The sequence below is a fragment of the Camelus dromedarius genome, chromosome 5, assembly GCF_036321535.1.
Source record: "Camelus dromedarius isolate mCamDro1 chromosome 5, mCamDro1.pat, whole genome shotgun sequence".
Taxonomy (NCBI): Eukaryota; Metazoa; Chordata; class Mammalia; order Artiodactyla; family Camelidae; genus Camelus; species Camelus dromedarius.
This window is the reverse complement of record NC_087440.1, coordinates 10385506-10399073: the sequence shown is the minus strand read 5'-3', so window position 1 is coordinate 10399073 and position 13568 is coordinate 10385506. Positions and strand designations below refer to the sequence as shown.

General features: G+C 38.8%; 1 protein-coding gene across 1 annotated transcript in view; it reads right to left on the bottom strand.

Annotated features, from left to right (window-relative positions):
- ZNF280D (zinc finger protein 280D) overlaps nt 1-7700 on the bottom strand; it is a 146507-nt gene extending 138807 nt beyond the window's left edge. The window contains exons 1-2 of the mRNA XM_031452672.2: nt 7580-7700; nt 3283-3376 (exon numbers count right to left, since the gene is read on the bottom strand). Of these exons, the coding sequence (XP_031308532.1) occupies nt 3283-3292 (10 nt within the window). The 5' untranslated portion in view covers nt 3293-3376; nt 7580-7700. The remainder of the gene's footprint in view (nt 1-3282; nt 3377-7579) is intronic.
- Between the last annotated feature and the right edge of the window lie 5868 nt (nt 7701-13568).

Here is a 13568-nt window from a genome sequence, read left to right as displayed (position 1 = left end):
TCACCAAGTCATTTTTTGGATATCAAAAAACTAATCCTAATATTTATATAAAGAGACAAGAGACTCAGAATAGCCAACACAATATTAAAGGAGAAGAGTAAAGTTGGAAGACTGACACTACCAGATTTCAAAAATTACAGTAATCAGGACAGTGTGCTAATGGTGAAAGAATTGACAAATAGATCAATGGAACAGAATAGAGAGCCCAGGAGTAGGCACACATAAATATACTTGACTGATCTTTGACAAAGGAACAAAGGCAATACAATGGAGAATAGTCTTTTCAACAAATGGTGCTGGGACAACTGGAAATCCACATGCAAAATCATAAATCTAGACACAGAAATTAACACATATTAATTCAAAATGGATCATAACCTAGATATAAAATGCAAAATTATGAAATGTATATGAAAGGAGCAAACCTAGATGAACTTGGGCATGATGATGACTTTTTAGATACAACACCAAAGGCACAATTTATGAAAGAAATAACTGATAAGCTGAATTTCATTAAAATTTAAAACATCTGCTCTATGAAAACAACATCAAGAGAATGAAAAGACAAGCCATAGCTGAGAGAAAAATATTTGCAAAAGACATATCTGATTAAAGAATGTTACACAAGTTATACAAATGATGCTTAAAATTCAACAGTAAGAAAATAACCTGAAAACAATTTGATTTTAAAATGGGCCAAAAACCTTAACAGACACATCACCAAAGAAGATATACAGATGGCAAGTAAGCATAGGAAAGGATTCTCTACATCATATGTCATCAGTGAAATTAAAACAACAAGATACCACTACAAACCTATTATAATAGTCAAAATCCAGAACACTGACACAAGCGAAGACAAGGATGCAGAGCAACAGGAATTCTCATTTATTTCTCATGGGAATGCAAAATGGTACAGCTACCCTGGAAGACAGTTTGGCAGGTTCTTATAAAACTACACATACTCTTACCATACAATCCAGCAATCATGTTCCTTGGTATTTACCCAAATAAGATGAAAACTTATGTCCACACAAAAACCTGCACAAGGATGTTTTTAGCAGCTTTATTCATAATTGCCAGAACTTGGAAGCAACAAGATGTATTTCAGTAGGTGAATGGAATATTATTCAATTCTAAAAAGTAATGAGCTATCAAGCCATAAAAGGACATGGAGGAAACTTAAATGCATATTACCAAGTAAAAGAAGCCAATCTGAAAAGGCTACATATTGTATAATTCCAAGTATATGACATTCTGGACAATGGAGACAGTAAAAAAGATCTGTGATTGCCAGGGATTAGGGTGGGGAGAGGATGAATAAGCAGAGCAGAGAAGATGTTTAAGTCAGTGGAAATACTCTGTATGATACCATAATGAGGTATACATGTTATTATGCCTTTGTCTAAACCCCTAGAATGTACAACACCAAAAGTGAACCCAGAAATGTAAACCAGTGATTATGATGTGTCAATGTAGGTTCATCAACTGTAACAAATATACCACTGGTGGGGGATGTTGATAATGGGGGAGGCTATGCATGTGTCAGGACAGAGGAATATATGGGAAATCTCTGTACCTTCCTTTTAACTTTGCTGTGAACTGAAAACTGCTCTAAAGAAAAAGTTCTTAAAAAATAAAGGAAGAGATTCTGACACATGCTATAACATAGATGAACCTTGAAGACATTACGATAAGTGAAATAAGCCAGTCACAAAAAGACAAATACTGTATAATTTCACTTACATGAGGTACCTAGAGTAGTCACATTCATAGAGATAGAAAGTAGATTGGCAGTTGCCAGGGACTGGGGTTGAGGGTTATGAATGCGGAGTTAGTATTCAATGAGTACAGAGTTTCAGTTGGGGAAGACAAAAAAGTTCTGCACATGGATGGTGCTGCTGGTTGCACAACAATACAAATGCACATAATGCACAGAACCATTCACTTGAAAGTGGTTAAAATGGCAAATTTTATGTTTTATACATATGTATTTTTTTTAATTAACAAAGAGCAAAAGGCAAGAGATACAAGATTTGAAGATAGAGACAACAAAAGGAATAAAACATGAGCTGTAAGACATCCAGGGGGAATAGAGCCTTTAAAAATATCAGAAATGGAGTAAGAATCGGAAGTAGCCCAGGAGAGACCAGATACTGATGAGAAGGCTGAAAGGAATGTTGAGGTTAGATATGAAAAAAGCAAGCAAAATGGATGAAAATAAATAATATTTTAAATGATTAGAAACAAAATGTTATCCAGAGGAGACAGGCAAGTGAGATCCAACATACACTTATCTTATATCCCTATATAATGGAGCTGAACAAATATTTGAAATATAGTTGAAGAAACGTTCATTTTTTTGAAAGGGCATTTCAGGGCATAGCAAAAATTGACACAAAAAGGTCGGTGAAGACATGTCGTGATACAATTGCTGAACTGTGAAGACAAAAGAAATAAACCTTTGGACAATCAGGCAAAAATAATGAGTCCTCTGTGAAGGGTAAAAACAAAACAGGCTGACATCAGACTTCTCCACAACAACGGGCAATTCCAGAAGGCTGGAGAAATGCCTCTGAAAATTATCAAGGAAAGAAATTGTGGCCCAAGAAATTTATATCATTCAAACACATGTCAATGTGTTATTAGAGAACACGTAGAAAATAGAAAAACCACTATGAAAAGAATTGTAAAAAAAAAATTAAAATAAAATAAATGGTCAAGTATATATCAACAAAAGCTATTGCCGTTCTGAAAGGCCCAACTGGCAACTTGCCCCGCTTGGGCTGCTCACATGCTGATGTGTTAGGGCTGTCCTTTGGGGCAGAGGCTGCCCCCATCTACCACTTCTCACTTCTGCCAGGAAGGAGAACACGTTTCTAGGTGGCACTTATGGAAATGAATGAATTACGATAATAGAAAATAAGGAAATGGAGTGGAAAGGAGACATCTGTAAAGTTTTGGGGGTGTCAAAGCACTTTTCCAAAGATTTCTAGATTTTTTGGTTTATGAGGACGGGACAGGTATCCCACTTTCCCCATTTCTAGTATGTATTACATAAAGCTTCAAAGCTCACCCCCATCTTTATTTTCAGTAGGGCTCAGTCATTTACTGGGTATCGTTTGCAGGATACAAGATGAAGTGTCGTGGCTGAACTAGCTGCACAAAGAGAGCTCAAGCCTCTTCCTACATGTAAATATCTCTCCCTCCAGTCGCAGTACTGCAAAAAGTATCCTCACTGAATAACGAGAACAAACTTCAAAAAGAACTTCAATCACTCACCTGGGCACATGCTAGAGGCGCATTTGTCCAAACTGAATGCTCACCAACTGAATATTCTTTCATTATGGACAGCAATGCCAGATTCATTTTTGGCCTAGAGCAAATCGAATAAAAAGAAAAACAAAATTGAAAAAATCCTACAGGTAAACCAATAGATAAATGAGCAAAGAATTTGAACAGTTTATATAAAAGGAAATAAACATATGAAAAGACGTTTAATCTCTTCATAATGAGAAAGGCAAATTAAAATTTAAAAGAAGTATCATGATTAACCCATCAAACTGGAAAAGATCAGAAAGCTTGGTAACCCTCTGCATTAATGAGAATGTGTTAAAGAGGCATTTTCATATATTGCCGATAGGAAGATAAATTAGTACAACCTCTACATAGGGTCATTTAGCAACATTTATCAAAATCACAAGCACACATACTCTGAAAATCAATAATTCCTCCTCTAGGAATTTATCCTATTGATTACTTACTCATGTACAAAATGGCACACAAGTCATTACGTTATTATTTGTGATAGCAAAAGACTGGAAACAACCTAAATGTCCACCAATGTGGAGTTGATCAAATAATTTACAATGCATCCATTCAATGGAATACTATGCTGCTGAAGAAAGATGGGTAAAATTATTGATACAGAATTAGTTCAAAGATATAGTTTAATTAAAAAAAAATAAGCTTTAGAGTATACAGGAAATTATCATTTGTATAAAAACTGTGTGTACATCTGCTCATATATGCACTAAAGGATGCATAAAATATTGGTAATATGAGTCGCCTCTGAGGGGAACTAGGTGACTGGATAAGAGTTTAAAAGACCTTATTATTGTCTACTCTTGTACTTAAAAAATTTGAAAACGTGAATTCATTACCTAGAAAGAAAGCGAGAGAGTAAAGCAATGTATAATTCTGTTGTTTACGACTATTATCTTTTCCGAGGAATCCGTGAATCCTCTTAAGCCAGGAGTGGCTAAGCGAAGTGTCCTAGACCACCTCTTCTTTTAGCAACCCAGTTTTGGATTATTTACCACCGCCTTCTGAGTCTTACCATATTTAAATTACCATGATAGCCTGAGTCAGAAAACTGTTTCCTTGCAGCAAGGCTTTTAAGATTTCAAGTAACTCTTTTGCTTATTCACATGTAAACGCTCAAAAATTCATACTTTAAACAAAAGCCTTCATAAAGTTCTAACCATATCTGCTTTTTAATTACGTTGCACTTAATGAGGTTTCTTTCTGTTTGTTTCAGAGTCTTCCACATTAAGAATACTTCTCTTCTCTGGGATAAGCCATATTTTAATTCTTTTATTAACAAAGAGACAGAAATCCAGGACTCTAAAAAACAGGAACTGGTCAAAAGTGATTAATATGCCCTTTTATTTTCTATGAAGTCCAATGTCCAAACAATAATTATATTTAGCCATACTCTTTTCAGCTTTTTGCTGAAAGGTGGGAAACTTCAACTGTCCAAGCACTTCGGGCCCTGCATTTATGTGGCTTGCTCATGGCTGGAAGCAGACTACGGCGGGGGGATCAGAAACCTACAGGTAATCCCAGTAGGATGTTTCTAGGTTATTGCTCTGGCAAGTTGGAGGGATATCCTGACCTCTTACACTTTAAAAAAAATATAATCTTTCATGAGGTAGAGGTTGTAGCCTTCTAATGAAATTTACTTAAAATCTCCTGATGCCCTGTTAAGCCTCCACCAATGGCGAAGTCTCATTAGACTGCCCACGCTAAAGCCTATTTGATATTAAAACAGAAGAAAAGGTCTCTGCCTGAGTAGATTAAGCAGACAGAATCGCGCAGGCCAGACTTCTGAACAAGGGGGCTCTAAGCGTGGAATTTGCATATATTATTCATCCTCTCTCCATGCAAACAAGCAGATACTGCTCAGCGAACTTTGGCCTACGCTTAAAAACAATGGCTATAATACTATTATCCCCCTTTCCAGGGCGGCCGCCAGAAACATTTCAGGCTCCATTGGGGATTTTCACAGTAAGTAACTCACTCTCACACAAGTCTTTCTAGTACCTTAGAGTGGCCAGAAAGGTGATGAAGCCTTCCCAAGGGTTCACCCAGGGATGAGAGGAACACCGTCCGCTCTATCTCACCCCTCCTGAAAATTTTAAGGTCAATAATGGACAATAATAATTATATTTTTTCATAAACAAAATGCAGACATGGACACGGAGGAGCAAAAGCACTAAATCAAGGTGGAAAACAACATGACTCAAAGAACAGATGACCACATTGTAGAACATGAGGACACTGAGAACAAGTTTAATCACAAAACTCAAGATGGCTACAGTCAAGCCATAGAGGGTGCTTAACAGTGTTACAAAGGGTACAACATAGATTCCATCACTTCTTTACCATCTTTGATCCTTAATTAAATTTAACTTGACTGGAAATTATCAGTTATTCTTTCAAGTTAAAATAATGTTTCATCGGGGAAAAAAAACCAAAACAGCAACTTCATTTCACAGCTCAGATAATTGCATAAGTGCTGTTCCTCAAAACAGAAGGACATCTAGAGGTGGACAGTTCTCCAGTGAAATCTGTGCTCCTTCTGCCTTTTCACTACTTGGTTTTTCTCTCTGTTAATGCACAGGAAGACAATGCACGTTATCTCTAGCAACTATCACTGAACCTACTGCTAAGGCCATACATGCACAACCAAAGTCCCTAAATTTTCTTGCTAAGGTGGACTTGAGATAATAGAATTGCTTTAGACTACTAATTGGCTCAACAAGGAGGAATCTGTCCCGTAACAGATACCTCCTGCTGTATCTGGATCCACACCTCTGGTATTGCAGCAAACACAAGAAATTAACAAACAAGCCACCTGGCTAAAATAGATTGGTTTCCGTTTCAGGTACATTCTTTGATTTATTTGATACTAACCAGTGTGGTTCATGGGGGCCCTAGCTAAGGAGTATACTTGAGTCTCTTGGTATTATTCTCCTAACAGTTATCATTGTAGCCTCCCTAGTGCACTATGTTTCTCTCAGAGGTCTTAAATGCATGTTCACAACCATCAGCAGTATGTCAGATGGTCTCACTTCATTTGGAGAAACAGAAACAAGATGAATAATGAGATGAACAGCAAAAACAATTCTCCCGCATATCTGACATCATAACGTATGAGTTTCACATTGAGATGAGAGCTACTTAACTCTGATGGTGACTGAGCATCTCGCTAATATCACATTTATGTTCCGTCTCTCATGTCTGAGAGGATGACATAAAGGGGGGAATTGCTTAATTAGTTAAACAAGAAGGCCATTGCACTGAAGTGGCTCTAATGCCATGACAGCCTGTGTAAGCAAACCAAAATCTAAGCCTGTGAATGTCTCAACATTACAAAATCAAAACACTAAGGACAGCCAATCACAAACAGCCAGCTAGGCTTTATGCTAAGCCAATCAATACTTTCCTTTACTTCGCGTCTGCTTTTTCTCTACAGAAGTCCTTCCCTGAGCTCCTAACCACTTTGAGTTTGGTGCTGCTCCATTTCATTTGATTTTCGCTCAAATAAATTAAAAAAAAAATTTTTTTAATGGAGAGCCCTGAGGGGAGGAGGAACCCCATACTGAAGGAAAGAGCGGAGGGGAATGAGTCAATTATGCATCTCCATATTCAGAAATAGTCACAATTTTAACTTCATTTAATGTCCAAACCTGCTTTTAATACAAGGACCGGTATACACATGCTGAATTAATTTCCTGTTGCTGCTACAACAAAGTACCACAATTTATGGTTTAAAACAACAGAAACACATTATCTTACAGTTCAGTAGGTCAGAAGTCTGATATAAGTCTCAATGGGCTAAAATAAAGGTGTCGGCAGCATTATGTTCATTTCTGGAGGCCCTAGAATCTGTTTCCTTGCTTTTCCCATCTTGTAGAGAGTACCTTCATTCCTTAACTCATGACTCCTTTCCCTCATCCTCAAATCCAGTGATATCACATTTCCCTGACCAGTCTTCCATCATCACATCTCTCTCTGACCTTGGCTGAGAAAGGTTCTCCAATTTTAATGACTCATGATGAGACTGGGCCCACTTAATAACCCAGGATATTTCCCCATCTCAAGGTCCGCAGCCTCATCATGTCTGCAAAGTCCCCCACCTTGTTCAAGCCAGCATCACCTCTCACCTGTATCTCACCTGGATTTTGCAATAGCTTTCCAACTGGTCTCCATGGTTCTACTCTATTCCACTACAGATAATTATCCTCACAGCAAGATCAAAGGTTGTGTTTTGCACCTTTTAAGTTTGGTTTACCTGAAACAATCAAGAGGATTTCAAATAGTTGTCGAGTATATAGGTGAATCTTCAATTCTGGAGCTTCAGAGAGAGAGTTTTTGATTGGAGATATGAATTTAGGAGACATCGCTGTATAGATGGCTTTTTAAATCCTAAGGCTGAAAGAGGTAAGCAAAGGAGTGAGTGTAGCTAGAAAACAGGCTGAGAACTGAGTCCTAGGGCATTTTAACAAGGAATAACTCAGCAAAGACCACTGGTCTATCAATGGAAATAGAAGGAAAACTAGGGGCTTGTCGCTTTCTGGAAGTCAAGTGAAGAAAGTATTTTAGGAAGGATAAAGTAATCAGCTGGGTCAAATGCTGCTGAGAAGAGGACCAATAAGAAGACAGAATCTGAGGACTGCCAATGGATTTGGCAAGATGGAAGTAGTCATTTCAACAAGAGCAGTTTCAGAGGAGGAGTAGGCACAAAAGCCTGACTGCAGTGTGGCAGCTTTGGAAACGCGTCACTCAGATGTCCGGCTTCAGGGAGGACAGTTGACGGACAGCCCCAGCTGCAGCCCCTGCAAATCCATCACTGGATCTGTGCTCAGATCAAGCTTTCTGCCAGCATCTCCTAACCGGTGGTTGAACCTAGAGAGGCATTAGTGCAGGCCCATTCCTGTGAGAAGCAAGATTTCTCTCAGACGCAACTTCGGTTTAAGGACTTTCATCAGCTTCACCAAAACTTTCTTAGAATTGAGCTGTATTCTGAGGGTCTTCTTGCCAGTCCTCCTTCCTCCCTCTTCTCCTTTCATAGGCCTACATCAGACCTACATAATTGTCTCAATGGCTCTTCCCAACTACTTCTGCTCTTTCTTTTTATCTTTCACAGACGTTTCCCTCCAATAAATCTACCCAACTAATCCCATTTGGGCATCCACTTCCCAGAGTACTCAAACTAACACAGCGTAGGTTAAATAAAGAGTAGGAGGAAACTAACCTTATAAAGAGGAGCAGAAAATTACACTTGGTGGGGGAACATGAGGTCTACCTAGGTGTGATGTTGTGTAGATATGAACTATTATAGCACATTTGTATGTTGATCCGAATTATCCAGTAGAGAAGGATAAACTAATGATGTATTAGATAATTCTAGAAATGAAGTGCCTGAGTAGACAAACAGGTAGAGGAGCCAGTGTGCCAAGAGAGAGGTCACCAGCTTCAGCATCTTTTCCTCTGAACCTCTGTGGTGGGCTGTACCCCCATAGGCCTGAAAGCATTGCAGCTGCCTGGCTGCAGGACAAAAGAAACGGTCTGGAGACAGCAACGAAGACATCAGCTGTTTATTGGACAGGGGATCCTACTTGTTCTAAAAAAAACGGGTTCTGGAGCAACATTATATGTCCGACAGCAACCAGGACATGGCAGTAATCTTCACTACTGGGAAAGGAGGAGGCTACAATTTAGTAGGGAGAATTGATGCCAGTTTGGTTCATTAGTTACCAGGGAAACCAGCAGCTGGGGGAGGGAGCAAGAAAGTAGGCAGCTACTGAGTAAGCCCTATGGTTAAGAGGACTGGATAGTCACGGGGGTGACGAAGGGACTGGCCAAGGAGGGATATACAGAGAACAAGAGAACAGCCATCGTAAATGGCCTGACCATACACTACCCCATGGTTCATCCAGTTCCTCAAAGCCAGAAGACACCTTCCAGGGTAAAAGCAGTTTGTAATGTTCTTTAATACACATTATCTCATTTGATCCTTACAACTATACATGAATTGGCAGGCACTAGCATCATATGCATAAAAGGTAAGAAAAATAAAATTCAAGTTAATTTTAGGTGAATTTCTAGGGTTTCTATGATTAGGAAAGGGTAGACCTGAGAGTCAAAATTTTGTCTTCTGATTCCAAGTCTAGCATTCATTTTATTACTATACCCTGCTTTCTCCAAGAAAATGTAAGAGGTTGGACAAAGGGTGTAAACAGGGCGGGCAGGGGATAATTACACCAGGGTTGAATGTCAGTGTTGGTGAGTATTGGAGCTCATATTCAGGATCCCAGAGCTATTGAATAGACACAACTATCAGCAAACATGAAACAGAATGAGAGTTCATCTGACTGACAGATCATTCTGAAGATACTAGACAGCCAATACAAAATTTAAGTGTATAGAAACAAGAAAGATGCTGGGGTACTTCAGAACAAGAAGGCATAAAGCTAAGAGTCAGAAGGAATAGTCAGGAGAATTCCTGACCCCCTAGAGCAGTGCTTCAGGCATTTTTATAGGGGGCCACACTTAGGCTATAGATTGGAAGAGAATCATTGAGGATTCTGAGTTAGCAGGGGTGTAGGCATGTTAGAATTCAAAGATAACTTTAAGGTTCCTGTCATGGGAGACCATATGGATGCACTCAAGAATATTAAGAGAGGAGCTAAGGGGACCAAGGGGAGATTGTGATAGAGGCAGATGATTAATTCCTCTTGATATATCAGTGTTTGGAATGGGGGAAGATTCCTCTCTGGATCTCAAGGGACATATTTGATTGGTTTAATGAAGAGACAAAACTGGTGACATTTCTTTTTTTTCTTTTTTTTACATTTTTTATTCAGTTATAGTCATTTTACAATATTGTGTCAAATTCCAGTGTAGAACACAATTTTTCAGTTATACGTGAACATACATATATTCATTGTCATATTTTTTTCACTGTGAGCTACCACAAGATCTTGTATATATTTCCCCGTGCTATACAGTATAATCTTGTTTATCTTTTCTACATTTTGAAATCCCAGTCTGTCCCTTCCCAACCCCTGCCCCCTTGGCAACCACAAGTTTGTATTCTATGTCTAAGAGTCTGTTTCTGTTTTGTATTTATTGTTGTTATTTTTTTTTTTAGATTCCACATATGAGTGATCTCATATGGTATTTTTCTTTCTCTTTCTGGCTTACTTCTCTTAGAATGACATTCTCCAGAAACATCCATATTGCTGCAAATGGCATTATGTTGTCGGTTTTTATGGCTGAATAGTAAGTATTCCATTGTATAAATATACCACATCTTCTTTATTCAGTCATCTGTTGATGGACATTTAGGCTGTTTCCATGTCTTGGCTATTGTAAATAGTGCTGCTATGAACATTGGGGTGCAGGTGTCATCCTGAAGTAGGGTTCCTTCTGCTCAGGAGCAGGATTCCTGGGTCATATGGTAAGTCTATTCCTAGCCTTTTGAGGAATCTCCATACTGTTTTCCATAGTGGCTGCACAAAACTGCATTCCCACCCACGGTGTAGGAGGGTTCCCTTTTCTCCACAGCCTCTCCAGCATTTGTCATTTATGAACTTTTGAATGATGGCCATTCTGACTGGTGTGAGGTGATACCTCATTGTAGTTTTGATTGATGACATTTTTTAAGCCCTTTAGTTAGGGGAAGGATGAAAAAGAGGAGACTTAAGTAGGCCCTGGGTATCAAGAAGGAACCGGTCTTTTACTTTTTCCTGATCACAATGGTGAATAATACATCTGTCCTGACTTGTTAAAGCTTTAGAATGATTAATTTTCATATTCTTATCCAAAATATCCTCTTTTTGCAAACATGTTTTCTGCTTTTTCCATTATAAGAACAGAAACAACAATAGTTCTCACTTCTCATGACACAGGCCTTCCTGTACATAAAAGCTACCAACCTATTTCTCCCTCTCTTTCTCCCCCTCTCCTTCTTTTTCCCTCTCCTCCTCTCATTCCCTTCCTCTGCTTCTGTCTCTCTCTCTTACCCACATGCTCTAGAATGTGAGTTTTGGCCTTACAGTTTTCTTCATAAACTCTATCTTCCTCATGAAAGGAGGATCAGTCATCAAGGATGTATAGTGGAAAAAGAGAGCAAAGAAATTTCAAGATCCACCATAAAACGCCAAAACCACACTGGGAGTTATAGACAGGAAACAACTGAGAGGAGGCTGAACCATGCAAACTAGAAGTCTATAGCTTCCACAGGAGTTCCACTGTAACTCCATCTTTCAGAACCCTGGGATGCATGAAGGTTGACCAAGAGAGAAGAGCCAAAGTAAATGGAATATACATGCAAATAAGTATCCTTTACTTCAGATTGTTTGCTGACCATTTAAATATTTTCTCTTTCCCAGATCTGGTCTCTGCTCCCCAAATATGATTGGAATCTTAAATAGAAATAAACCTTCTAGCCACATAGGCAATCCCTACTTTTACACTCTATGTTTTGCTATACATTCGTCTTAATCATCTTCTACTTTAGATTTTATGCAGTTTACATCCATTGTCTTAATTTGTTTAGTACTGAATTAGTCGTTTTTCATTCAACCCCTTTGTGCTCTGGACTAAGCTCCTTCCTAGGTGATGAACTACACTAGGGCAGAGTATTATCTTTCTCTGTGATCTGTCACAGGGAAAGATCCCCCAAAATGTTGGATGAATAGATGGATGAGGGGATGAATGAATGAATTACTCTCCCCTTATCCTCCATTCTATTGAAGCCCTACCTCAAATACTCCCTCCTTCCAGAACCCATTCTTGAGTTTATCCGCCCTCATTTGAGTCGTTAAGGATTTTGTCTCCAAAAAATGTATCCCATTTTGTATTTTTACTTTACCGTCTTGTGTTTTGTGTTTGCTTCATTCTTCCATAGAGAGGGACTTTGTCTCATTTTTGTTTATATCTCCTGTTGTACTTACTACAGAGTTTAGATGAGAAATAAGTAATTTTGAATGTGATTTAATCTACAGTAATTTGATTCCCCTAATATACTTGCAAGATAGACAGAACTGATATTATTGTCCTTATTCTATTAAGAAACTGAGGCTTAAAGAAGTTAACGACTATCACACAACTGGCCAAAGAGCTGGCCGTGAGGAGAGCACAGGGGTGGGAAAGGAGAACCAGCTTCTACCAGCACCATTTCCTGACTCAGTATGCATTAAACAGATCTGTTTTTAAACAGCTTTTAAAAGGAACATGCTGGGTCATAAAAACGAAAAACTTCTGCATGTAGGAAGAGGATAAGGTCTTTAAAGATACGTTCCTGCTTTGATCTTTCCTTCAGTAGGGCACATATCATATTTTGCTTTTAACCAGTATATACCCATCACCATACACCATCTTACCCAGATGTCTTATGTGTCTAGAATCGGTTCTTATGTTTTAATGTCACTGTTTCCACTTTGATGTCGAGGCGCCCCATGCCTTAGGAGGACACAATTGCTGTAGTCCTCAAGTCGCCCTTTTTACCATATGGATTCTTCCACCTTCCAGTCAATGCTCCACAACAATGCCAGGAAAATTTTCAAAAATACCATCATGTACATACCTGCCAACACCATCCCCACAATATTTTTTAATGGCTGTCCTCTGATTTCAGAATAAGATCAAACTCTTCAGCCTGAAATTCTGTCTTCTCACAGGCTCACCACCAACCTCATTTCCAAACTTCTGTTGTACTGCTTGTCCAAGGAGCCTTCCATTCTTTAAGCTCAGAGTCCCCACACGTGATACATGTGTTCCCTCCCCTCTTAGTCATGTCATTTGTCCTATTTAAAATGTCCTCTCCTTTCTTCACCTTCTATCTAAATGCTGTACTATCTTCAAAGCAGCAGCTCAAAGGCTACCTTCGCTTTGAAGTTTTACCATATATATCACCACTTGGTAATCATTCTTCCTCTGAATTCCCTTAGCACTTTCCATATGCTACTTGACAGTCTTTTAAGGTACATATACCTTCTGACCCCAAATAAATCTTCAACTCATCCCAAATGGAAACCCTGTAGCCATTAGACAGTAACTCCTCACTCCTCCTCCCCACAGCCACTGTCTTTTAAAAAAAAATCTCTTGTGATTATATTCTGCACTATGGTTGAAAAGCTCTGATTTATAGGTTAGCACACTCGTCCTTGCTCTATCTCCCCATTACCATGGCTTAGAAATCGTTGTTGGCTGCACTGGGCCAAAGGTGGTGGCATCCTGTGGTATTTTGTTAGCAAGCTTTCCTAAATTTTTCA